Source organism: Chlamydotis macqueenii, chromosome 1 (genome assembly GCF_036417535.1).
Source record: "Chlamydotis macqueenii isolate bChlMac1 chromosome 1, bChlMac1.mat, whole genome shotgun sequence".
Lineage (NCBI taxonomy): Eukaryota > Metazoa > Chordata > Aves > Otidiformes > Otididae > Chlamydotis > Chlamydotis macqueenii.
This window is the reverse complement of record NC_141556.1, coordinates 123,513,798-123,541,279: the sequence shown is the minus strand read 5'-3', so window position 1 is coordinate 123,541,279 and position 27,482 is coordinate 123,513,798. Positions and strand designations below refer to the sequence as shown.

The window sequence follows — 27,482 nt, the reverse complement described above, 5'->3', positions numbered from 1 at the left end:
TTGGTCTGCCCGGGGTGGACTGCCTTGGAGCGCGCCGCCAGCGTGACTGTATGATGCACACAGGCCCCTCTACTGACCTGGCCTGGAGGCAAGCGGGCTCACCTGCTTTCCTGACTGCAGGAATGGGATTCAAGTTACTGTGATACTTCTAAAACTTGTACAGTGAAGAAGGATTCATTAATGTCATTTGCTAGTACACATGAATTATATCAAACAATGCTTTTGTTTACAAAAGCACTGCAGACGTAGTAGGGATGTAAACAGTGCAGAATTGTTTAGAATTTAGAATTGTCTGCAAAGTTGTAAAAAGAAAAGTAATTAAAAGATTTATTTGAAATTTGGTTAAAAAAAAACCCCCAAATTTAGGCCTAAGCCCAAGAACAGCTTTTAAAAGACATAGAATCTTTTTTTTTTTTCCCTTTTAACTGTCAGGCAGCTTTGGTGAACACACCTGGAAGCATTTAAATTATATAAATAAGTGCACCTGGGGAAGAAAAAACAAGTATAAACCTTCAACTGTGGAGTTGTAGCTGGTTAAAGAAGCATTATGGAAGACCAAAGCAGAAGGATGGTAAATATTTTGTTTAAGGGCAGGCCCTGTCCTGTACAGAATTGAGTGTTTTGTTTGTGAGAAGGAATATGTGTTGCTCATTTAAGGATTTGTTCATGGATGTTTAAATCTTGTAGCGCTTCATTTCTTGAATGGAAGGACTTTGGCTCTAGAGTTCCAACTTGAAGGGCAGCTATGTGAAAGAACTCTGTGTTCAGGAAAAACTAAGATAGATGTTTTTATGTGTGGGTACTATGGAAAAGTTTTGCCTTGCTTTTAAATCCCACAGTGAATCTAGCCATCCTTCTGGAGTATGACTCTTCCTTATATCTTCTTGTTGGGCGGGAGCCCAAGGAAGAGGGAAATAGAGGAATAATTACTACGTGGGGATCAAGGACAGCAAAACCCCACATTTTTTTCCTCATGACTTAATAGCCTCAGAGGTATCCTGATCCTCTAAGCATGTTTGTCAGTACTTTTACTGACCCAAATTCCAGGAAATGGATCAAGTATTTTCTGTGTCAGCAGGATGCGATGGAAGTGTATGGGAGTGTTTCTCTCTTTTGAGAAGTGAAAGGAGCTTAATGCTTATTATTTGAGTGGCATTTTACAGGCTAACAGAAAACTAGTAAGCCCAGTGTGGGGCTTTTTGTGGATATAAGGGGACAGTTCAGTAAAACTGTCACTACAGGGAAATGAGGGGTGACCTTTGGCATCCCAAAACAAGGTTTTGGGAAAAATGTCTGTAATAAGTAGTGTTGACTACCACCCCCAGCACATGGGGTGAGTAATTCATTATGATGTGTTACCGGACTGTAGGCATTATGGAGCATTGTGTAGCCCTGTAGGCACAGCCAGAGCCAAAAATTAATGTGTCCCCCACTGAGGGCAGCTGAGCAGTGAAGCCCAGCGTGGGTGAGAGGGACTGTATGGAGAACGGTGAGGTGACGTGACTTGTCAGGAAGCATGCAGATGCTTACGCCATGATGCACCGTAGAGCCTGCAAAAGGGAAGGAGGCCAAGTTCCTGCCCTGCAAAGGCTCCGTGTAGGGGACTGGTGTGTGCACGGGGGGGGGGGGGGGAGGGGGGGGGCGTCAGAAGCAGGAGGCCAGTGTGTCTGTGGGTGAAGCAGCCCCTGCTCAGGTAACACTGAAGCTGGCTGAGCCCCACAGCGCACCATTCCTAGTGCCCTCTTCCTTCTCTCGCCCCGCTCGGGCTCCTCACCGCGCTTCCATTAGGACCTACGCCACTGGGCTCAGGGAAACGCACAAGATGGCGGCAGGCGCCGGCCGGGCCGCCCACGTGACCAAGTCTCCGGCTCCTTCTAGAGACATCTCATCCGGGCGCGCGGCGGGGCGCTCTCGCGAGCACGCCGAACAAAAGCAGCGCGGGGTAGCGGGGGGGGGTGTGTGAGCTCGCGAGACTTTGTAGCCGTTCTCCCCCCTCCCCCGCCACCCCCCAGAGGAGAGCGGGGCCGCTGCGGGGAGATGGGGAAGGGGGAAACCTCGCGGTATCGCCAGCGGAGCCCGGGAGACCCGGCGGCTGCCGCGCGGGGCCGGCGCCCGAAGTCTCGCGACACCTCCGTCGCGCCCTTCACCGAGGGCCGAGCGGCGCAGGCCGGCGCCGGTCTCGCGATAGTTTCCCCTCTCCCCGCCTCGGCGGCGCAGCGCGGCCGGTTTCCTCTCGCGATAGCGGAGGGGGAGGGAGAAAGGCGCGGGGGGGCGGCCGGGCAGGGGCGGTAGCGTGCGCGCTGAAGTCAGCGCGCGGCGGCGGGGAGGGGGGCGGGGACTATATAAAGGCCGGGGCCGAAGCGGGGGGGGTGCTCAGTCAGGAAAGGGGTTCGCGGCGGGCGAGCGGCAGTAGCGGCGAGTTCCCAACCCGGCGAATCTGAATTTCTCGAGGCGGAGCGGGACACCCCGAGACGATCTCTCGTTATGAGTCATGTGGCGGTGGAAAATGCCCTTAGTCTAGACCAGCAGGTGAGGGACGGGCCCCGGAATGCGGACGGGGGGGGGGAGGGGACGGGAAGGGAAGCGGCGCCGGCTCCGTTAACCAGAGTGCGGCGGCCGACGGGGTGGGAGGAGAGGCGCGGAGGAGGCTGCGAGTGCGTGGGGCAGGGATGGCGAGAGAGATGGTCGAGATTCCTGACATGGGACTTGCTTTGCTCTTCGGTCCCCGACCGTCATGATTTCTCTCTCCCCCCCGCCGCGATTTTTTCGCCAGCAACCCCACCCTTTCCCCCTGCGTGGCCCCCTCCCGGAACGCGGCCCGTTTGTGGCGTATTCGGTTGTTGCGCAGTTTCCGTTGTGCGGCGGCTCCGCGCCGGCTTTCCTCCCGCGGGGGGCGAACCGTCGCCGCGGCGGGAAAAGGGGGTCGTGGGGGAGGGGGGAGGGGGGAAAAGCGCGCGCGGGAACGACGGGACCGCCGCTACCGGCGGGGCCGAGATCATCGCCTGCCCCCGCGGCCTCCTCGCCACGCTCCGGGCCCGGCTTTTGTGTGACGGCGAGCGACGATGGTAACGCTGGCTGCCGGGACCCCTGGCGGCGGCGGCGGGGAACGGCCGTGGTGGGGTGGGGGAGGAGGAGGGAGGGAGCCGGGGGGGCCGGGAGGACGGCAGGATAAATGGCGGCCATTGTGCTTCTGACGGGGGGATGGGGGAGGACGGCGCTTTGTGTTGGCGCCCCCTTCCCCGGGGGAGGGGGCGCTGCCGGCCGCCTTTGTTCGCGCTGCGTCAGCGGGGCCCGGCGGCAGGCTTTCCCGCTCTTTCCTCCGGGGCCGGTGGGCCCCGGTGACGCAGTTAGGCCTGGACGAGGAGCGCCTCAGCCGGCATGTGTCTGGGCCCGCCGTGTTGTTCTTCCCTTTTCTTTTTTTTTTTTTTTTCCCTTCCCCCTTTTCTCTCCTTCCCGCCCCGCTCCTTACATCTTCCATTCCCCCCCTTCTGCTGGGCGGAGTCAGGTAGAGGCCGCTGCCCAATGTGGAGCGGATAGATGGTTATCTAATCCCGGGGGGGGGGGGGGGGGGCGGGAAGAGGCACTTGTGTTTTAGCGAGACGCAGGGCAGGCAGCTGGCGTGGCAGGGCAGCGCTAGTCCTCGGCGGCTTGTAGGCTTTGGGCGGCCGCTACTCTGGAGTCTTCGGCGAAGTAGGTCAGGGAGCCAGTCCTTCCCCCCCGCCCCCCGGCTTTCGCTGTTTCTTCTCCCCCCTTTCCCGAGGTAGCACGTGACGGGTGCCGGCTGCCGGATTAGCTGGGCGGCTGCGGCTGCTCCCTGCTGCGCCGAAAATCCCAACCCGCAGTGCCGGCTGCACCGCCGCACTGAGATGGCGGCCGCGCCGGGCTTCGTCGCTGCGCCATCTCCGAAATCAGATTTTTGGCAAGTGTTGCGCCCACGATGGAGACGATAAATCTTCCAGGGCGAGAAAATTTATGCATCACTTCTATTGACTGCCGCTACAGAGCCACTTTTGCCTTATAGTCTTTGTTGTTGTTTGTTGTTCAAATTAGAGCCGTTCTTTAGCTTCACGTTGATGTTAGGATCAAGTAAAGAGATCAGGTTTTAAATAAGGACTTCAAAGAGGATGATACGAAGCTTGCCACAAGAGGATTTTTCAAGAATCTTAGTGTCCTAAATGGCGCACACAACTGAATATCTAGGACGGTGCATTGGGATCTTTGCTTTGGATTGATTCAGGACATATTGGAAGACATTTCTGTACAATTGGTCTTGCATAAAAGTTGTTTGTATTTAAACATATCTTGTTATTCCATATAAGTTTCTTATATAACTATGTATGTTATATATAGATAACTTACATTCCATGTAAGTTTCTAATCCTGCCATGCAGGCAAACAACTGTAATAAGCTGCTAAAGCTTTTGTGAGTTGCCCACTGCCTTATGCTGAAATGGGTCCGTATTGTTTTCTGACGTAAAACATTTGTCTTATGTGCTAATGGTGCCTGAACTGAAATACCTTTTGGTAGAGTTTACTGGGAGACTGCAGGCAGTGGTGTTTTAGAAAAGCCAACCAAAAATTGTATTTGCCAAAGTAACTGTAGGAAGAAGTCACCTGGTGTTTTGTGAAGAGTGGCTGCCTGAAACATGAAGGCTGTGTCTCAGTAGAGTTAACGCAGTGTAAAGAGTCTTTGCAAGTGAAGTCCTCAATTAAATTGGTGGTATTTGGATTATAGTCTCTGACCTAAAAAAAAAACCATTTAAAAAACTGCACTTGAGCTCAATCAAGATGCATTTGAGTGGACTGAAAGATTGTTTTAAATGGCTGTTTAGCCTGCATATAATGTGTGAAGCAGAAGTCTGGTATTTGATTTGGTGGCTGTAAGATACTCTTCTGGCCTTGCTGCCTGTGTGGTATGTGTTATTGGTGGAAGACACTTGAAGATAGCTTTGAGTGCTAACTGGTTTTGGTTGTCCTTTATAGGAGGTGTAACTGACACTATAAACAAATAACTTTGCAGCAGTAACTTGTCAGAACACCGCTCTTGATAAGCAAAAGGACTTTTTGTATCTTAACATAAGTTAATGGTATAACATGTTGATACTTGTTTTATTTCTTCTAGTTTTCTGGTCTAGACTTGAATTCCTCAGACTCTCAGAGTGAAGGAAGCTCTTCAAGCAGTAAGTACATGCAAGTTCTCAAGCTTACACACACAGTTTTAGAAATAAGGGTTTTGCAGTTGTGAACAGTTAATTGCTGAGGCAAAGATTCAGAGGCTGATGGGGAAATTAAAGAGGTTGCTAGTCATGTCTTTGAAAATGTTCTGTATTTTAGGTAGGAGCACTTGATTTGGCAGTGATATGGCATGTGTACATTTCTGGAGTATTTATTTAAGTTTAGAGAACTGAGTGTTCCAATTTTGTCCCAGATTTTCTGTTACCTCTAGTCAAACAGCTGAGGCCACAGATAGTAGTAATGTGATGATTTGTCTTCTCAAAACATCCAGCTACAGTTGGAATATTTGAAGGTAAAAGTTTTAATAGCTAACGGCACTAGTCCTAATTTGTAGAGTAGAAGTTGCATTCTCTGACATGCAGTACTTAAGTATGTTAAGAAGAGAGGGGAATCTTCCAGGAATTCACATTCAGCTTGTGCCTGGTACATTCTGATTCATGTTGCTTAGCAGACAGATGGTTCTGGATTGTAAATGGAAGAATGCTATTCAGAGGCAGTTATGTGTGGCTTCTGGTTTGATCTGAGCTGAACTGATGGGGATGGCTGAATTTAAGGGGAAGGAAAAATACTGATGGTAATATACTGTGAGTGCCAGTACTTTAGTGACATGGTGTAAATCTTAAGCTGATCAAATATCTGGCACTGGGTTAAGCCTTAATGAGTTCTAGGAAGACAGGCTTTCATCACAGACACTAACATCCATAAAGGGCATGTATGACTTGGTCAACGGACTAGCCAGACATCTGTACCTTTTAAAAAAAAAAAAAAAAAACAACAACAAAAAAAACCAAAACCAAACAACCTACCAAAACGAGTATGCAGTAACTTAATCTTCACTGTGTTGGTCCTATGAGAGAAGGGTATTAGGGATGTATTAAAGGACTCTTGTTTAAAGATGCTGTAAGAGGCCTTAGACCTTGTGAGGGAGAAAATGTCTTCCTACCCAAAAGCTGTTGTTGGAAAGACTGTATCTCAAAAGGTGCTAACACTGCAGTCTTGTAACACTACCTTTCTTTTGTTCTTTAGAAGGCCGATACATTCCTCCTCACTTGCGGAACAGGGAAGCTTCAAAACAGGGTAGGTATCAGAAATACAGTAGCAACGCTTTTAACTGGTTCTTGGCCCACTTCTGGATATTCAGGAACAGTCTGCTAAAGGCTTCGACAGTACTGTTAGAGGTGATTATAGTGACTGCTTGACTATTCTGGGCAAAACACTGCCTTTAATGTGCTGTTCTTGGTTCCTTCATCAGGTTATATAATAAGCTCAAGTTCAATATCTGACTGGTAAAATATCTGCCATATCTCATTAAACAATTGTGAAGCAAGGTGGAATCTCCCATCTTAACTTGACAAGCTCTGTAATCTTGAGCATCGATTTTAACACAGTTTGAGTGTACGAGTTTTTCTGCTAGTGACTGTGATGTGGAACTTCAGTTGTTTAATATGAACGAGTAGTGTAGTTTCACTTTGTAAGTGGGTGTTTTATGTAACTTGCTGTTAACTAGGGAGCATGAGAAACAGAACAGTTAGATATATTGTCCTTGTTTAGCTTGTAGTTCTTATGGAAGTCCATGAGAGTACTTGCCGAAGTAAATGTGGGATGCTGGTGCATGAACCATGAAGTACATGACCAGTGTTGGTCATATGTTTACACACGGAGGTTTGAGCTGAGAAATGGCCTTATGTCTTGCATTTGATTTTCCAAATAAAACATGATAAGGAGGAAAAATCTTGTGTAGTTCTTCAGTGAAGTAAATAATGACCTTTATTAGTAAGATATACAAAGATTGCCAATACTGCAGTGTGCATTATAATTCTGTTTAATGACTTGTGTAGATACTAGAGAAACATTTCCTCTAACACTTATTGAAATACTGGAATGGAGGGATTAAAATACTTTCTGCTACACAACAACTTAAGGAAGACTTAAGTCTCATCTGTTTCTAAAGCAGTGGACTTCGACAGATCGTTTTCAATACTGCACTTCCATTAGGAGTGAGTGGGAGGAGAATATATGTTAATATAGCTCATAATACTTCTGGAGCCATGTAATTTTAAATTTGACTAGATGAAAAATGCTCCACTCCAGTTTTGCACCATTTGAAGAAACAGCTCAGTCTGGTCTTGTCTTGCCTTTGCGTGTGTCCAAGCCAGTATGGGGTTTTCTTTCACCTGAAAGAAGCACAGCTGAAAGCACCAAATGATGAACAGCCTGTTATGAGAGCACCCTCAGCAAGTTCGCTGATGACACCAAGCTGTGTGGTGCCGTCGACTCGCTGGAAGGGAGGGATGCCATCCAGAGGGACCTGGATAGGCTGGAGAGGTGGGCCCGTGCCAACCTCATGAAGTTCAACCAGGCCAAGTGCAAGGTCCTGCATCTGGGTCGTGGCAATCCCAAGCACAAATACAGGCTGGGCGGGGATTGGATCGAGAGCAGCCCTGAGGAGAAAGACCTGGGAGTGTTGGTAGACGAGAGGTTCAACATGAGTGGGCAATGCGCCCTTGCGGCCCAGAAGGCCAACTGCATCCTGGGCCGCATCAAGAGGAGCGTGGCCAGGAGGTCGAGGGAGGTGATTCTGCCCCTCTACTCTGCCCTGGTGAGACCCCACCTGGAGTACTGCGTCCAGTTCTGGAGTCCCCAACACAAGAAGGACATGGACCAGTTGGAAAGGGTCCAGAGGAGGGCCACAAAGATGATGAGAGGGCTGGAGCACCTCTCTTATGAGGACAGGCTGAGAGAGTTGGGGCTGTTCAGCCTGGAGAAGAGGAGGCTCTGGGGAGACCTGATAGCGGTCTTCCAATACCTCAAGGGGGCCTACAGGAAAGATGGGGAGAAGCTGTTCAGTAGGGCCTGTTGTGATAGAACAAGGGGTAATGGGTTTAAATTAGAAGGAGGTAGGTTTAGATTAGATATTAGAAAAAAATTTTTTACAATGAGAGTTGTAGAGCACTGGAACAGGTTGCCCAGAGAGGTGGTGGATGCCCCATCCCTGGAATCGTTCAAGGCCAGGTTGGATGAGGCTCTGAGCAACCTGATCTAGTCAGGGATGTCCCTGCTTCTTGCAGGGGGGTTGGACTAGATGACCGTTGAAGGTCCCTTCCAACTCTAACTATTCTATGATTCTATGAATGTTTTGGAGAAAGAGGGATTGGTTAATCACATTATCCTCAAATGTAAGCAAATCTTTCAGGAAATCAACTAGCTAACCTGGAAAGGAAGACTTCTCAAAAGCAGGAAACAACTTAAAGTTGGCTTGTGGACACTTGCTGTTTGGATTTCCTTTCCCTATATGGTGATTTGTACCAAACTCTAGTTTAATCTTTGGGTATATTGGATATGGAGGTATACTTTAGTCTTAACCTTGAGTTCGTATAATTACTTGTTATGGTATAGTCCTGTTGCTGTTATTTTTTCTGCGCAAGACCAGAGTTCAAACCCTGCAATGTGTGTGTGATGGTGTACACCTTTTTGCAAACTGAAGTGAAAAGCAACACAAGTCACGAAACTTAAGTTTGATACATGGCTTGTTCAACTAATACAACATAGGCTGCCAACTTTCCTTGGTAAATGTAACACTTAAAAACTTCCTTTAAAGCTGTTTGAGTACTGTATCACTAGGCTCCCCATAGCTCCCTGTGACAAGGTTCATGATGGCTAAATGGAAAAGCTGCAATTCCAGTTCAGGCCCCTTCCTGAGAAGCGATGTGGATATCATCAGTACAGTGATGTAAAGCTGAGCTTTTTTTATAGGATGATTTGAAGTCTGTTACACAGTTGTATTTTCATAAAAGTAGTGTTTACTTCTGTTGCTTACAAGTAAATTAACCATTGCTGCTTTGGCTTTGTTGAAGCTAATGCTGTGTATTGGCTGCTCCTTGGAATCTTTAGCGGGCTTTTTCAAGGTGTAGACATTAACAAGAAACATGCAAAAGAGACCTTGGATAATAGTTTGACTATGTAGCAAAACTTTTATTGCAGCCTTAAAAGTGTAGTAACCTGATACTTTTTTTTTTTTAATTGATGTAAAAATTAAACTATTTCGTAGAACTTTTACTTGACTAATGCAGTAAAATGGTCTTGCTCACATACTGTGACCCTATGGACTCCTGTGAAACTGCATTCAAAAACTGAAAAGAGAATTGTTTCTCCTGTTTTGTGTTTATGAAGAGCTGAGCATTGTCATGATTTCAGTAGATATTGACAGGGGAAGCACACTAAGATATCTAGAATATTTCTGTTTAAAACTCATACAGGGCTTTCTTCAGCTTACTCTTGCCCTATGCCTGCGGATCTGTCCCTCTTGTAATGCTAATATTAGCTTTGTACATGGGAACAAGACAATACAAAACTGCAGGAAATAAGAGCACGCATGAAAATGTGTCCTTAGGCTACTTAATGGCAGTTCTGTTTTTCAGCTGTTCAAGTTACAGTATATACAGCTTAGTATGCAGGGCTGTCTTGTCTAAAGCATCTTGCTTCCATGAGCTTGTCTTAAGACTAAAGCTTCTTGTTGTGTTTTCTTATTAAACTTCCTGGAAGCTGCTCTTGGATATTTATAGTCTAATCTGATCTATGGCAGATCAAAGAGTAGATGTTAGAACTTATCTTAAGGGTCTCTTCCAACCTCAAGGATTCTATGATTTGTAATTGTTTTTGCATCTTTTAAAAAAACCTGATGATTGCTGCTGCATGTGACAGCTTTTCAAGTAAACTGACAATGATTGTTAGAGCATTATAAAATGTGAATTTAAATGCTGTTTGAGGAGGAACGTTGTCAATTCTACCACTCTTCATAGGTACAAGAACTACAGAAATTGCTCTGGAAGCTCATTAATGTACTGAACTCCAAACTTGCCACTTTGAGAAATAAGTGCTGGATGGAATCTGTACAATTTTTTTTTTTTAAAAAAAAGCCTTGATGTCTTAAGGAATTTCCTGATAATTCTTGCATGGTCTCGTGATATTTCTTTTCACTTCAGAGAAGTCAGTCTATCTTCTGTTATGGGTTGTCTCAGTGCATTTTAATTGACCATGTGTTCTAAATTATCATGATACCTTCTGCTAGCTGGTTACTTAGAATTGACTTGTGTGGCCTGAGCCTCTGTTACTCTGTGCTGATCCACAAGTAAAACCAAACTAGGGATACCAAACTGAAAGTGGAATTAATGGCCCTAATTGTCAAGCAGGGTGTGTATAAATATGTATTTATTAAAGACTTGGTCTAGAAGTTGCTGCACTGCGTTAAAGGTTAATATGGCAAGGTACCATCTTCAGAAAGTAGTGTAGTAACGAGTTAGATGAGTAAGCTTACTTCCTGTGCTATTTAGAATATAAAATTTTGACTCTTCTCTGGAAGTTTTCAGACTTGGTAGATCTTGATGTAGTACAGGGTCAACCCATTTTTTTTCACTAGTGAGAAACTACGTTTATATTGTCCTGAAGATAGCTCTGTCAGTACCACTGCTGTTAGATCTCTTGGCATAATGATGTACCCCAGTGTTTTTAGTGTGATTTGAAAGCTATACTAAAATCTGGATTTAGATGCCTTCTAAACAAGCTACAAATAACCTTAGGTGTTAATGAAGCAGTTGTGTTACTCCTGATATTCTGTCAGTAGTCTCTCTGTGTGAAGTTATTTTATCCTTAAGGTCTACAGTTAGCTCTTGCAGCACTTCAGAGGTTTTGAAGCATTCAATGATATTGTGTCCTAATAAACTTAATGCATGGGTTATTTTTCCCGCCTGCTTCAGTTAGCCAGACCAAATGAGTTAGTTATCACACTTGTTTTTAAAATTGCCGGTCTGGATTCTGAGGACTAGAATTTATTACTTCAAAAGAATGAGGGAGAGGGGAAGGGGGAATGAGTCTCCAGAGAACATCTAATAAGGTAGGGTGATTGTTGTGGCAAAGCTTTTTCAGAGAGATAGGGCCTAGAATAACCACTTTCTCTGCAGTAATTTTGTTCTGTGACTGCTTTTGTCTGTTACATAGGTCTTGACTGATTTTTGTGCTGTGGAGCTGGCAAAAGCGTGCTCCCTAATAGGAGTGAGATCTGTTTATCTGTGTAATTATTTAACTTAGTCTCTGCCAGAATCCCATAGCTGAGACTCTGGGTCATGTTTTCGAAATCTGAATCAGAATTTGTAGGTTCTTAGTCTAGTACCAAAGCACTGTTTAGTGCCTTATGTTTCTGCCAACCTCCCAGCTCCTGGTAGATGAATAAAAATGAGGCTTTTTACTTCATGGTGTTGGCAAGCTGATGTACTTTTTATTCTACTGGAGGCTTTGTCTTTGAGCTAATATCTAAGTAGGCATCTACTGTAGGTAGGTGTAGAAGTGCTGTGGAAAAATTCAATATGCTAGTTCATTGTGAAGAACTTCATATTACTTCTTTCTGCATGGTGCTGTTAATTTGTCTTTGTGTATTGGATTGCTCTGTACTTGCAGTATGACAAAACATTCAAACTTCCATATGAATTTCTAATACCAAGGTATGTATTGATCTCCACCAGAGGCCTCGTTAACCTTGCAAAAAAAAAAATGTGTTGTCAAGGACTTGTGTTTGAAGTTGGAGAGGTAGTATAGGCTTGATGAGACTTCAGTGTTTTAATGTTTATTCTGATACTCATCTTGCCAGAGTAGGCAACTTAAATAGTAGCACTAAGGTTTTAAATATTACCAGTGTTTTAAAAAAGTGACATGCTTGTACATGAGTGGGGGGCTTTCGGCAACTTTTGATAGGCAATGAGAAATGCTTAGTCCCTATTTGCATGAGTCTTAACATCTGGATGTCTTCTGTGGTTGAAGGCCTTTCAATCCTGTAGACCTTCCAGTGAAGACTTACTGGACAGAACTGAGGTGTTATTTTTTTTTTCTTGTAAAAGTCTGGACCGTGTAACGTATGGCTAAAATATCTTTCTCTACTAGGTTTTGATAGTGGTGGCTGGAGTTCTAGCAGAGACAAGGATGCATACAGCAGCTTTGGTGCACGGTCTGACCGTGGAGCAAAACCAAGCTTCTTCGACCGTGGAAATGGATCAAGAGGAGGAAGGCAAGTACTAATTCTTCTGGGTGGTGCATATGAAGTCTGTCTCAGTTCTAGTAGTGCACCTGTGATCTTGATGTTAAAATTAGAGTTTTAGGTGTGAACAACAGAATAAGGTAGGAGGAACCTGGGAGGGGAGAAGAGAGTTAAGAGGATCTTGTTTTTAAAGCTTTGTGAGTTCAAAGATGAGAAACTTGCATGTGTTAGTGTATGGTGTAGTCTACCACCAGCCCCTTGCTGCAGCTATAATTACTTAATGACTTAACCATTTCACCTAAAAAGTGCTAGATGGGTGGCTGCTTCCAGAAAAATCATTGAGCTGTTGGGAGCACATAAAATACATCAAAATGGTTTTTAATTTTTTTCAATTTCAATATTTCTTTTTTCTTGTTTAAGAAGCGTAGTTAATAAAACTGGGTGAGACTCTTGCAGGTTCTCTACCTTACTTGATCAGTCTTACACACATCATGCGTTGTATGCACAAGTGTGGTGAGAGTGACCTTTATCAACTAGTAAAGCTGACGGTAGTCCTGTATCGAGAGTTTTCTCAAACATGATTTACCAGACCAAAAACTAAACAGTTGAGGTAAGGACTTTTTTCACCTTCTTTCCAAGTCAGTCATACAGGTGAGCTCCATCTTTATAAAATAATGTGACGTGTGGTTGAGTTGCTTAGTTTGGCCACATGTGTGGTGGGGGAATAAAGGAACAAATTAGAGCACTTGAGGGTTTGGTCTGGATGTGGGAGACCTGTGTGAAATGAGGCACAGAGAAAAGGGAGGGGGTGGAGTATTAAACAGTGTCTCTTAAGAGATTTAAGCAGAGCTCCCTACAAAAAGTGTCAGAGACTGAGCAACCTGAATTGTTGCTCTACTGGCAGATGACTGATTCTTTACATTTGTTACACTTAACCACATAAAAATTATGGTACAAGGTTCAGTGTGCTAAGCTGAACTGAGCTGTGAAATGACAACAAGCCCTCCTGTCAATGAGAGAATAAAATGACCCAGTCTGATGGCTGGGACTAAATTAGTTTCGGTTCATAGGTCAAGAAGCAAGTACAGATAATTTGGTGACTTTGAATTGTTCTACAGTTGCATCTGTAATACACAAGCATATGCTACTAGATTATTATAGCTCTAATTTTGCACGTCAAAAAATCCTGTTGCCCAGAAATGGTTGCCTAATACTTTTGCTGTATTTAGATACGAGGAGCGTGGAAGAGGTAGCGACTATGATAGGAGTGGCTTTGGCAGATTTGACCGTGGTGGGAATAGCCGCTGGTCTGACAAATCAGATGAAGATGACTGGTCAAAGCCTCTTCCCCCAAGTGAACGCCTGGAACAGTAAGTAATGGAATAGTGTAAATTCACATAACAGTCAATTGGTATGCCTAGTGGGTAAAATACAATACTCTCTCTCTCTCTCTGTTTTTAGAGAGCTCTTTTCAGGAAGCAATACTGGCATTAATTTTGAGAAATATGATGATATTCCTGTTGAAGCAACAGGCAGCAACTGTCCTCCGCATATTGAAAGTGTAAGTTTGTTTTTTTTTTTTTTAAAAAAGATATGGATTGCTGATGTATCTAATAGTCACTCTTTTGCTTATGAAACATGATGTCATACTGTCTTAGGTTTAGGGAGGAAAGGAAATATTGTCTTGCCTTGCTACAGCGAAGCTGTTCTACAGAGGGTTGCATAAAGACATGGGAGAAGCTGTGTAAGCTTGTTGACTTAACACTTAGTTAACTCACTTTTAACTATATGACTTGTCTTTTTAAACAATAAACATGTAAAGAAATAGAAGTGCTTGGAGGTGCTGGTTTGTTGGAACAATGGCTTAAACATAGGCATTGTATCATGCTAAGCGTAGTCTGTGCTTCAGACTTGGTTGGCTTTTTAAGAATCACTTAAGTGACTGGACTAAGTAGGTACCAAACTCTCAGTAACCATCTCCTGAGTATCTGCAAACTTAATAGGCAAGTTCTATAGCAAGAGATGAAACAACAGCTAGTTTACAGATGACTTTTTAGACTGAGTGATGTGTTCCGTGGTGGCTGAAGGGAAGGATATCCATGTTGCTTGTTTTAAATATGTTACAGTTCAGTGATGTTGACATGGGAGAAATTATTATGGGGAACATTGAGCTCACACGCTACACCCGTCCTACTCCAGTCCAGAAACATGCAATACCTATTATTAAAGAGAAGAGAGACTTGATGGCTTGTGCTCAGACAGGTGAGTCAGTCACTGCTTAGTCTCTTTCAATAGGAGTAGGGTCTTGTATTCCTCAACCTGCAGGCAGGTACTACCTGTATGGTAGTACAACTTCTATTCAGAGTGTACAGAAATACCTGTGTTGTTGGGAATTGATTAGCTTTAGTGTCTTGCCAACTGCCTTAGATGTAGCTTGACTGGATTTACTGTATTTGTCCCGAGATAAGTGTTCATGGCTTAAATCACATTCACTTCAGGGTTTTGTGGTGCTGAGTGAGAAGTCTTTTGTAGATAACCTCTGCTGGCTAAGGAGTGCACTGCAATGGGATAAGTAGTATCAGTATACTAATGCAGATGTTACTGGGAATATGCTAATGATACAGGATTAGTGCTGTAGTTGGCAGTACAGTAGCTTTGAAAATAACCATTAATAATAAATACTGAATTACATCCTAACAGGGTCTGGGAAAACAGCTGCGTTTCTTCTACCAATACTGAGCCAGATCTATGCAGATGGTCCTGGTGATGCCTTGAGAGCTATGAGGGCAAGTATTTGAATACTCAGTCCTGGAAAAGCTATGACCAATGTGTGTTTTTTTTGCCCCATATGCTGATTCCTACTACTGAACACAATAGCTGGGCTTAAATATAATAATCATTTTGGGTATGATAGGCAAGCTTCTCAACTCCTAGAAGACTTGGCTATTTAATTTGAAAAATACAGGTTGTGGAACCATTTTTTTTTGTACCTGAAGAGTTGGTATACTGTAACTGTCTAGAGAAAAGATTGTTTAGGGGTGTTTTTGTTGCTGCGTTAAGCTATAAAGACGCTTCTCTTGGTACAGAAAAGGTACTTGGTGACACATGTCTGTGTTGTAGTGACTTTAGCATAGGAAGTAACAGGTTTTATGGCTGTTACTTCTCCGTGGCTTAAGTTATGGACATGATGCGGGTTGTAGAGACCAAGCTTGTGCAGCTGCGTTGGTATTAACATATTAACCAACAACTGCATCTTGGGTACTGTAGTAGAGCAGTCTTCAGATGCAGTGCTTAAAACAAGTTGGCTCTCAGCCATGCTTTTTTGTTCTTGTTTGGATAAACTTGGTGACCCGTCTTTAATATTGCCTGTAGTACCTGTTTTACTTTCCCTTGTACTTGAGGTACTCATTCCAAGTTTTCTTTTTTCTTTCAGGAGAATGGAAGGTATGGGCGCCGTAAGCAATATCCAATCTCATTGGTCTTGGCTCCCACTAGAGAACTGGCTGTGCAGATCTATGAGGAAGCCAGAAAGGTATATCTAGGAGTGCATCATTATAAAAAAATAGCTTAGATACAGTTTTTCTCAGAGCTAATTTACTTTGTTTTATAGTTTGCATACCGTTCTAGAGTTCGTCCTTGTGTTGTATACGGTGGTGCAGACATTGGTCAGCAGATACGTGACTTAGAACGTGGATGTCACTTGCTTGTAGCAACTCCAGGACGACTGGTTGATATGATGGAGAGGGGAAAAATTGGATTGGATTTCTGCAAGTAAGTAAAGTGTTCTTGTCCATATGCTAGTGACTTGACGACTGGAAGCTGTGCTGGAAACTGTAGTGAGATCTAGTTAATGACACTTAAGGTCTTGCTTTCAAACTGTCATCAGCTAGTTGAGAACTTGTAGTCCAGTGCCTGTGCTGGGTTACAACTTAAAAAAGCTCTGGAGAGTAACATTTTTTATTACTGTTCAGGTACCTGGTACTTGATGAAGCTGACAGAATGCTTGATATGGGGTTTGAACCTCAAATTCGTCGAATTGTTGAACAAGATACTATGCCACCAAAGGGAGTTCGTCATACCATGATGTTCAGTGCTACTTTCCCCAAGGAAATCCAGGTACTTATGAAAGTTCAAATACTTAGCAGTTCATAGGCCCAAATTGCATCTGTGGAAGCAGGGGGGAAAAGGTACTGGTTTGACTTCTTTTTCCTTACCTTTTTTAGATGCTTGCTCGTGACTTCCTTGATGAATATATCTTTCTGGCTGTTGGCAGAGTAGGTTCTACATCTGAGAATATCACACAGAAAGTAGTATGGGTGGAAGAGTCAGACAAACGATCGTTTCTGCTTGACCTACTAAATGCCACAGGTAATGACCAATTTCAGATAAGGCAAATCTAATGACTCAAGTAATAAGAACTTATATTGAGTAGGAATGAAAGGGTATTTCATTAATGTGCAGTGAATGTATTCCATTGAGTAAATGTAAATTTTAAGTTGATGTAAGCTCTTCTGGTAATACAAAATGGGGAGAGAGGTCTCCAGTGTCCTCAGTTTAGAACAAAAAAGAGCAGAGAACTGAAGCTGCCTTTTAGCAGGTGGTGGAGCCAAGTATTTGTCTGTGCAGCTTTTCTTCTGCTAATGTGTGCTTTAATTACTGTTAGGCAAGGATTCCTTGACTCTGGTGTTTGTGGAAACTAAAAAGGGTGCAGATGCTCTTGAGGACTTCTTATACCATGAAGGATATGCCTGTACAAGTATACATGGAGATCGCTCTCAGAGAGACAGAGAGGAAGCACTGCACCAGTTCCGTTCGGGCAAGAGCCCAATTCTTGTCGCCACAGCAGTAAGTGAAATCTATGAAGTTTGAGCCAGTAAGCATATTACTTGGCTGGTGGAATTTTACTAAGATTTAATTTAATCCTTTAACCACTAGGTAGCAGCAAGAGGACTGGATATCTCAAATGTAAAGCATGTCATAAACTTTGACTTGCCAAGTGACATTGAAGAGTACGTACACCGTATTGGTCGTACAGGCCGTGTAGGAAATCTGGGTAAGTGTTATCTATAACTTTCATAGACAGCACTTCATACCTGACTTAATGAGGTGTAGTAGCAAGTTGCAACTAAGGGCTTGAGAGAAGCCCTTGTGGTCCTTTCTGTGACCAGAAGCCAGTCACTGCTCTTTTATCCAGTGTGGAAGATAACCAGTTCCTTTAGGTAGTGCTGCTGTTGCTATTAAAAAGCTTTCATACCACACGTAAACTTGATATGTTGTGTGTCTGTCAGTAAGTAGGGTTTTTTAGTGACTAGCTGTGATAGAATAATGGTTTTAAACAGCTTTCTTTTCAGGCAACTCTGGTGTTCTCAGGCTTGGCTATAAAGAATCTGATCTTGTACTTGGCACAGCTGCAAGCAGAGTGTGGAACGGATTTAAGTGCTGTAGTGTATTTGCTTTGTGTGGAGTTAAAACTGAGTTATTTACTTAAGGTCTTGCCACCTCATTCTTCAATGAGAGGAACATAAACATCACCAAGGACTTGCTTGATCTTCTTGTTGAGGCTAAGCAAGAAGTACCGTCTTGGCTGGAAAACATGGCCTATGAACAGCATCACAAAGGAGGTGGCAGCCGTGGACGGTCCAAGAGGTAATAGTCACAACTTTGTTTAAAGATATACTTAATCTTTTGTGAGAGGCAGTTCTGTGACTTGTTTTCAGTTAAAAAATATAGTTGGAGGAAGACGAGCCAGTGCAGTATGAACTGAGTTAGGTACATCAGAAGGTGGCAGCTTCATGTCTGGTTTTGTTCTGTCTTATCATAAGGCAATTAACCCATATAATAACCTGAGACAGTAATTCTTGGTGTAATATGGCAAGTTCAACGTGACCCTGCTTGAATAGTAAATATTCCTTTGCTATCTCGAATGCCTTTTTTGGGTAGCATTGAGACGCTTATAAAGCGTGCTGAACTCAACACTTGCATGGGTGGTTGATCAGCTGTACTTGGTAACCAGTGTTGGAAGAAGTTTAGTACTTGAATCTCAATGTCTGCAGTGCTTAATACTACTGACTTCACTCAAGTGTTTTTCTTCCTTTATACAGCAGTAGATTCAGTGGAGGATTTGGTGCCAGAGACTATCGAACAAGTAGTGGTTCTGGCAGCAGTAGCTTTAGTAGCAGTCGGTCAACCAGCAGCCGCAGTGGAGGAAGTGGCAGCAGAGGATTTGGAGGTAAGAAAAACTGGGCAGGCAAATACAAAATCAGATCTTAAATGCTTGCTCTAGTAAAATTTCTGGAGGTAATGTTTAAATACAAGGTCAACTGGTGCTTGCAAAGTCTCAGCATCCTTCTTGGATCTAGGCTGGTGCAAATTACCTGTCTTTGATTAGTTTGCTACCCGTCTTCCCCAGCGTTTTAGTTTTAATGTGTTCATTTGGCAGTACTTTTGGGTGGGTTTCCTTTAATGGACATCTCATCTGTGTTGTGAAGGCTCAAGTCTTTAGCAGGTTAATTAAGCATCACTTTCTCTTGCCTTTCGTAGGTGGTGGTTATGGAGGCTTCTACAACAGTGATGGATATGGAGGAAACTATAATTCCCAGGGGGTTGACTGGTGGGGCAACTGAATCTGCTTGCAGCAGATATCCTACCAAACAAGCTAATATGGAAACCACATGTAACTTAGCCAGACTATACCTTGTGTAGCTTCAAGAACTCGCAGTACATTACCAGCTGTGATTCTCCACTGAAATTTTTTTTAAGGGAGCTCAAGGTCACAAGATGGAAACAAAGGAACAAGTAGCCCTATCTCAAAGGTGGTTTTGAAGACTCTATTGCTGTAGTCAGGATTAACTCCCCTCCCACCCATCCCCACCCAGAAACTGCATTTATGATTTTGTGACTGAGGATCATTTGTTTGTTAATGTACTGTGCCTTTAACTTTAGACAACTTTTATTTTGATGTCCTGTTGGCTCAGTAATGCTCAAGATATCAATTGTTTTGACAAAATAAAAATTACTGAACTTGGGCTAAAATCAAACCTTGGCACACAGGTGTGATACAACTTAAACAGGAATCACTGATTCATCCATAATACTACAAAGAAAAACTTATGCGGTAGCCTGCATTAGGGCTTTTGGTATTTGCAGATCTGAAAAATAAAATATCTTGAAGCATATCAATGCAATTAGTTTCTAATGTGGCAAAACTGTACTAAGTTAAAGTTCTGATTTGCTCACTCTATCCTGGATAGGTACTTAGAACCTGATAGCCTTTAATAAGCCATTCCAGTCATGATGAGATGATGTATGGATACATGCATACATTAAAAGCACTGTTTTTGAAGTTAATGCAAGTAAATACAGCAATTCCTTTTTCAATATTTAGGCAGATCATCAATGTGAGCTAGCCAAATGTGGGCAGAACATTACAGGGAACGTTTAAAGGTCTGATAACTTGAAATAGTTTTTAGGAGAATTCATCTATTTAGACTTTTTAAAAATGCCTGCCATATGAAATTGAAATGGTAGAATGGCTGACCATGGCAGTAATTGGTCCTCCTTAAGGGCCTGACTGAATTTTTGGTCTAATAACGCATGCTAGTGTTGATGTTTTTTGGTCAAGAGGGTATGAACAGGAAGAATTATGCAGCAGGCTTTATTTTAATGCAGATTCACATTACTCTGTTCAAGCTGCGTGGAGATGTTAAACTGGCTTACTGTAGACTTTGTAAAATGGCTCCAGAAGAGTAACAAACCTGAGATCACAGAGGTTGGAAATGTACATAAACTGCACAAGGTTTCAATTCTGCTATTAAAGTGCAGTTTTAGTCAGTTTTAGTTGCATAGGTTTCCATTGTATTTATAGTCTGTTTATGCTAAATCTGGCCAAAGATAAGTATTGTCCACCAGAAGAATGCCTCTGCCACTTGGAATTTCTGTGCTGACTTTGTGGCCAGAGCAGTTAACAACTAACCTACAGTGGCATAGGAAAATGGCAAAAATCTCCTAAAGTGCAATAGATTTTTTCAAGTGTATTGTGCCTTGTTCTAAAACTTTTATTAAGTAGGTGCACTTGACAGTATTGAGGTCATTTGTTATGGTGCTATTTCAAGTCTAGGTTTAGGCCCTTGTACATTTTGCCCATAACTTTTTACAAAATACTTCTTTTATTGCACATTCAGAGAATTTTATATATGTCTTGTGTGCGTGTCCTTAACTTCCAATCTTATTTTGTCTCTTGGAGATTGAACGCAGCTTGTTTAAGGAGAAGGAAATAGATTCTAAAACTTATTTGGGACCATGGGAATGATAGCTGGGAAGAAAACTCTTTGCACACGACAGATTTCTAGATACTTTTTGCTGCTAGTTTTGTGTAATATTTATTGAACATTTTTGACAAATATTTATTTTTGTAAGCCTAAAAGTGATTCTTTGAAAGTTTAAAGAAACTTGACCAAAAGACAGTACAAAAACACTGGCACTTGAATGTTGAATGTCACCGTATGCGTGAAATTATATATTTCGGGGTAGTGTGAGCTTTTAATGTTTAAGTCATATTAAACTCTTAAGTCAAATTAAGCAGACCCGGCATTGGCAGTGTAGCCATAACTTTCTGATAGTAAAACAAAAATTGGCAACTTAAAATTAAACATGCCAAGGTTTTGATACACTTGTCTTAAGATATTAATGAAACACTTCTAAACACTGATGTGAAGTGTCCAGATTCTCAGATGTTTGTTGCGTGAGTTTTGTTTAGTTGTGTGGTTTTTTTTTTTCAGTGAATGTCTGGCACATTGCAATCCTCAAACATGTGGTTATCTTTGTTGTATTGGCATAATCAGTGACTTGTGCATTTTAGCAAGTTTTATCAGCCAGCAATATTTTCAGTTCAAATACAAGGATTCAAAACAATATGCAAGAATGGATTTAAACTTGCTGAATGTGAAAATTGAACTTCAAGTCACTGTAGATTTAGAATTGCTTATTGTATTAGTTTAGATGCTAGCACTGCATGTGCTGTGCATATTCTTGATTTTATTAAAATAAAAAAGTTGAACTGCACAGTCGACTCATTTGTGAAGCGTCACTCTTCTGGTTTACAAGATTTGTAGCCCAAGTAATCTCATTCACGTGCAACTCTGGAAGCCGGTGAATCTAGTGTGGTACACATCGGTGTGCTTATTAAATGACAGCTAGGCTCAGGGCTGTAGCTGTAGCAGCCTTAAAATAACCTCTGCCCCGCAGTCTTGGATACTTGTACAAGTTTTCCAGAGAAGCTAACAAAAGCAGATAATGGGATGTGAGGAGATGACCACCTTCCCCCCACCCCACCTCATTCCCCCCCTCTCTCTTGGGGGGTACCAAGTTTGCCTGCAACAAAAATAATTTGAAATACTTTGAACTTGTGCTCAGATTTGATTCCTCACTCATATAATGTTAAGGACCTTGTGTCAGTTGTGCCTCTAAACTTGGCAAAGCTACCTTGTACTAGACAGCTTTAATTTTGACATCCTACCTGTTGGTAGTTGCTAGGCAGCCTCATTGAAAATAAGCATGTGCAATTCTGTGGGAAAACTGGAGTACATACCCTGTTCCCTCTCCTCCAAAAAGATGTGGAGGGAACTCTCTTCTTCTCCACCCCCCCCCCCCGCCCCCCCTTCCAGTTAGTGCATCTATGCCCCCATTCTAGTCTTGAACTGGTTTCTTAAACTAAACTACAGTGTTGAGCTGGAATGAGGTTTAAGTACTGGAGTATGCAGAGGCATACAGTAGAGAGAAGAGATGCAGATGTTTCTAGTCTTGTCTTTGAAGCTAGACAGAAGTTGTACTTCATTTAGAAGAATGTGGTTTAGAGAGAGCAACCTGAGTTTAAGCTGTAGCAACTGGAGAATTCCTGGTGAGTAATGGAGAGGAGAGGAAGTAAAGCCTGGAAAGCGATCCATGAAAGTGTGCTGCAGAAGCATGGTATGGGTTGAGGGATGAGTAAAGGTGTGATGTGGACTTCCACTCCTGGATCCATACAGTGCACTTCTGTAAATTGATTCTTCCCTACTTGCTATGCTGCCAGTCACTTGTGTATGGACTTTGAAGAAGCATGGAAAGGAGGAAATGGGCATGCTTACCAAGATAGCTTGCTGAAGGAGCTGCTTTGAGCACACCGAGTGTCGACCACACTAAACTTACCTGCTTTAGACTTGCACTGATTATCAACTTCATCATGCAGGCCTTTGTGTTGTCATGCTATGTCCCTGGATGTGCAACATGCACTTCTCTTCCAAAAGCTCTAACCTAACAATTTTCCCCACCCTGTGTATCGGGTAGCTAAAGCAGAAACGTAGAACCACAGTTAGGAGATGCATGGAGTGAAGTGTTGTGCACTGGAAGTGGTTTGTGGGATCTCAAGTAGAGCCTCAAGCATAAAGGCTTGCACTCAGTGCTGGAGCATGAGATGTGTTCATGGCAAAGGCTGTTGCAGAAAGCACAGGCATGGCAGAAGTCATGGGGCAGCTGAAACCACAGGAGCAGCTCTGGGCCAGACCTGTGAGCAGTGCTGTCTGGGACCAGGGATTGTAAAGGTAGTGGAGTGGTTGGTGTAAGGTGAGTGAAAATTGAAGGAGGAAGTCTGGTGATGATACACGGCAGAAATGCTCACAAAGATTCTCTTTCATTGAGGCTTGAGGAAGCCATTTACCTCTGGTGGTATGTGGTTGAAGCTAGGCTACGGGGGAAATGCAGGAAATGCAGTGTCAGGAGTGTTGAGGACGCTTAAGGCAGTGTGGTAAGAGAAGCTCAGAGTACATTCCCAGAGAGGTGGGAGTTTGTGCTTCAGTAGTTCTTGGCGTACTGGGCAGCATAATTTTTTTCCATGATAAATAGGAAAAGAATTGGAAAGTTTTAAACTATTTAGGATTCATTTTCTTTACCAAAAATTAAAAAAGCTGTGAAGTTAAATAGTGAAAATTGCTGATTTGTCTTTGACTGTGAAGCTCTCTCTTGTATCAGACCTTCAAAATGTGCAGTAAGGTCAGTCCTTATGCAACAAATGGCTGTGTATGCCAGTAGCGGTGGAGGTTACAGTAAAAAGGCTGTAGTAAAACCTGCTCCTGTTTCTGCCAGTGAGATCACTGTGACCTGTGCAGATAAGCAGTGGTCTTGAAACAACATCCACTTAACCACAGTGGCAAGGGGTGGGAGGGATTTAGATTAATGTCCTGTTGTGGATTTTCCTGAAGGTTGAGACAGCAGGGGGGTTACTAGAGGGATTTGGTTACTGTTTTGTTAGGGGCAAACATGAAATCTAGGCAATGATTGAGTACAGGAAAGATGACTTGCACAAGCAGGATACTGCTGGGGCTCTCACCATGGCAATCAAACTAAAGCTGCGCTGCATACTTCATTAAAACTGTGTGTCTGTAGCTGCCTGAGTTTGTGAATCCTCATCAAGTGCGGTGTTCGCTGTTGCTCATATTGATCAATGTGTTCATGAAAATAACCTGCAGTTAGCTGTTATAGTCTACATTGAATTCCAAATCTTAATTGTTAGCCCACATTCTTTGGAGAAGGGGAGCAAAGGTGAAGTCTGTAGTTTCACTCCTACTTTGTTGTGAGCTCCTCTGCTTAGTGAACCTCACTAGATCCGCTGCAATAGCACAAAAGCCAACCTGACGAGACCGTCATAACTGGATTATTTCTGAGGGGAGGAAGATTGCCAAGGCTATAGACATGACATAAAATACTGCATGAAACCGTCTTGAGCACCACTTTTGTGTCAGAAAACATAGCAGCACAGATTCTATCTGTGGTTCTGCCAGCCTTGTAGGTGGTTGGTTGCTTCATCAAGTCGTTTGCCTTGTACATAGCATTGCTCATAGGTAGCGGTCATGTAAGGAGTTCCCAGAAAACGATCTGTTTAATTATCCCCCTTTTATAGAAACATTACTTAAAAAGCTGAAGTAATTTGCTGATGGTTAACAAAGCAGGCCTGGACCAGAGCCAAGACTAGGAAAAGCGTAAGTGGTGGCAGGGCCTTTGTCCACTCATTGATCTACCACAGTGTGGACCTCTACTGCTACCCTTAGTTTTTTCTTGGCATTATTTAGGAAAGGTCTGGAAAGGCTGTCGGTGCTATGGATCTCTGAGCCTTGGCTGTCCGTTTAGGATAAGGGTGGAAGGAAATTCCGTGGTTGGGGCACTGCATCTCTGCAGGGAGTTTTTGTAGGCAATTGAAATCCTGCTCTAAACTGTTTGTCTTTGATCAAGAGTAGGTTCACTCTTAGTCCTGACACGTCAGGGGAAATTTACCATGCGTATCGCCTGATTTGTGAGCAAAAATTATTGCTGGTAAAGGAGTAACATTGTTCAAATAGATGTAGGTGTTAAATGTGTTCAGAGCAGTACAGTACTGTGTTTTGGTACAGCAACAGTGTCAAATTACATATTTGACGTGATGAAAACTTTGTTCCCGCTAATGTTTCCTACAAACGAGATTTCTCGGGTGAAGTGTCTGTCATCAAGGGGCATACTCTGATAGGCAAGGACTATAGGCTTTGCAGGGAAGGCTGAAGTACAATCTGGAGTAAATGGATAGAAATCTGTTGGTATTATGTACTTAGATATTCAGTGCAGAAAAAGTCAACAGTGTTGCTTCAAGGAGCGACTTGAGTACCGGAGCTTTTTCAGTGGCTGAGGAGTTTATCTAATCTCCTTCAGTTGATGACTCAGTGGGAAAGAAGGAGTAGTGATAAATTTGAAGAGGAAACAGAGTAAAGGAGTAGGCAAAGACACAAGGCATCTGCTCCCAGCACTGCTGCTGGTCTGGGTTACGTGGGGCCAGTCACATCATCATCATGCTGCAACTGTTCTCCTTGTCTCTTGTTCATCCTGTCAGTGTTAAGACGTAAACTTTTTCAACCAAGGACTGCATTGCCCTATCCTATCTCATCTGTCATCTCACCTGAGACTTCTTGTTTCTTCTTAAAAAGAATAATTAGCAGCTTAAAAAAGAATCACTGCTGAATAAGAGCATGGGACGCCTTAGCATATCCCTTGGTTATTCTACTGTAACAAGACAGGTAAATGAGGTTTCTGATAGCATTTCTCACATCATTACTTTTGTTGTTCTTCCTAACCCAACTTCCGTTGTTTACTTTGTTTTCTATCTTTTTTTTTTTTGGTAAACACTTGTTTCTTCTGGCAATCGAAACAAACATTGTTTCTGATGGTGCTTGAGATCTCAGAGGTTCACGTGACTGAAAGCATTTCTTGTGAAACAAGGGAGACAGACACGTAGGGCTATTGACAAAGAAGGAACAGCCAGAAATGAAGTGGGCCAGAGTCATAACTGAAGCTGTTTGTTAAATACCACTTGTGTGCTGAGCTTAGTCAGAGGTTAGATACAGGTTATGGGAAGTGTTCTCTGAAGAAATGTAAAAACACGTGAAAGCTGAGGGCTGGCTTACGGAAACAGAGTACCTCGTTGCTGATCTTTGCCAGCTCTCTCCTCTTCATCTGTTTACGGAGAAGATATGCTAGAGACTCTCTGGGCATATACTTAATTATGTTATTTAAGTTGTGTGGCTCTAAGAATATAATGGGTTCGTGTACTCAAAAGCTTGTCTGAGTTTTCTAACTATATCAACTGGTCCAAAGGATACATCCTCTCCTCACTCCTTAAACAGCTGAGGAATCTGATAATTAGACCACTGTTGAATTGCAACTTACTTATGGACAAAATAGATTAATCCCCACAGGGACTCAAGGATTTTACGTGGATAAATTAAAATGATAGGCCCACCACAACCACTAGTGCTTCTGCAGTACTTCTCACAAGTAAGCCTCAGGATGCTCTAAGGAGGTCAGCCTTGCCAGGAAACTGAGACACAAAACAGTCGAGCGAGAGGCCAGCGGCCGAGTTAGAATCCAGAAGGCCAGGTTCTCTCCCCTGAGTGACTGACCCCATGTTGCTTTTGTGATGCAAGCATCAGCTTCCTTTCCTGATAACCTGGGGAGCTGGGAGCAGTGCGAGGCACTCTGTCTTACCATGGGAACTAAAACTGAGACTGCAGCCATTGCACTTGCCTTGGAAGTTGTTACTCCTTCAGTACTAGCTCCTTGGGAATCAAAGTTCCCTATGCAAGGCAAGTCTTAGGTGGTCATCAGGGTTTTAGGAGGTGTTTTCTGCTACTGCTTGTCTGGTCTTCAGTTTAGCACCAGAGGTGATGCATCCTTGCCTCCCTTGCTGTAAAACTCTTGAGGTATTCTTAGAGGAGTTAATCATCGCTTTGAAATACACTTGACAGGAACCACTCATGAACTGGAGGAAGGTTTCAGCGTATACTGGACAAGACAGCATTCCCATAACTAGTTGCAAATAAAAAGGTGAACGCTGCAGCGCACTGCTGAATTTTCTGGCATGTGCTGTGCCATAGGATTATGAATTAACAAGACGGAAGCATCAGGACACCTCTGGATCCTCATTGATGTCTGCTTTCTGCAAGTGTGTTCAAAGAATGTCTACCTGATAACCACACCACCAGTCACTTTTCTGGGGCTTTTGCGAACTCCGTGGAGATTCTCCCTAGGGCACACTAGGGGTCAAATTACTTCACGCTTTTTAGTTCTGATACCAGAATTTCACTTCCGTGTAAGGAAAGGAACATACTGCTTTGACCATTTCTTCTAATACTAAGGGTGCAGCTTTGGTTTAGAAATCTGATCATCCCTCTCAACTCAAGCCCACATGGACAGACTCTAGACACTGCATAGAGGTTCACCCCTACCTCAGGTTCAGTTCTTCAGCTGAAGGCATTGGATCAGAGGTGGAACTTGCAGCAACAGAAACCTTTAAGAGCAGGTTAGATGAAGACTTGCCAAAAATTACATGAATATCATAGGTCATGCTTAGGGACAAGGAATTAGTTTCCACATGGGTGGTTCGATTGGAAATACATTTTCCTTATTTTGTGGTGCATAGTTTCCTAGTTACCCTGGCTGTTGAGTGGTTTTCCTTCTGCATCACTGAATGCTCTGTGATGAGGGATTACTTCTGTGCTAGGTTTTGCCTCCATCAGTGTTCAGGCAGGATGTTAAATCGCCAGCTGTGAAGTCAGGGACCAGCAGCCATTTATTGCCGCATGTTTGTGCCATTTGTCCCACTGGCTTAAAACTATTTTGTTTTCCTTCCATCTTCCCTGACTCTTTCTACTAAGCCCAGAAACCTATGCCT

At 43.3% G+C, this 27,482-nt stretch overlaps 1 protein-coding gene across 1 annotated transcript; it reads left to right on the top strand.

Moving 5' to 3' along the window:
* Positions 1–2,362: 2,362 nt before the first annotated feature.
* DDX3X (DEAD-box helicase 3 X-linked) lies at positions 2,363–21,319 on the top strand. The gene is made up of 17 exons (XM_086766384.1): positions 2,363–2,529; positions 5,123–5,180; positions 6,262–6,312; positions 12,166–12,289; positions 13,489–13,629; positions 13,721–13,820; positions 14,386–14,521; positions 14,960–15,045; positions 15,693–15,791; positions 15,870–16,030; positions 16,231–16,375; positions 16,483–16,627; positions 16,923–17,104; positions 17,195–17,312; positions 17,749–17,905; positions 18,361–18,488; positions 18,800–21,319. The coding sequence occupies exons 1-17, from the start codon at positions 2,485–2,487 to the stop codon at positions 18,880–18,882; spliced, it is 1,959 nt and encodes a 652-aa protein (XP_086622510.1). The 5' UTR covers positions 2,363–2,484; the 3' UTR covers positions 18,883–21,319.
* The last annotated feature ends 6,163 nt before the right edge of the window (positions 21,320–27,482 follow it).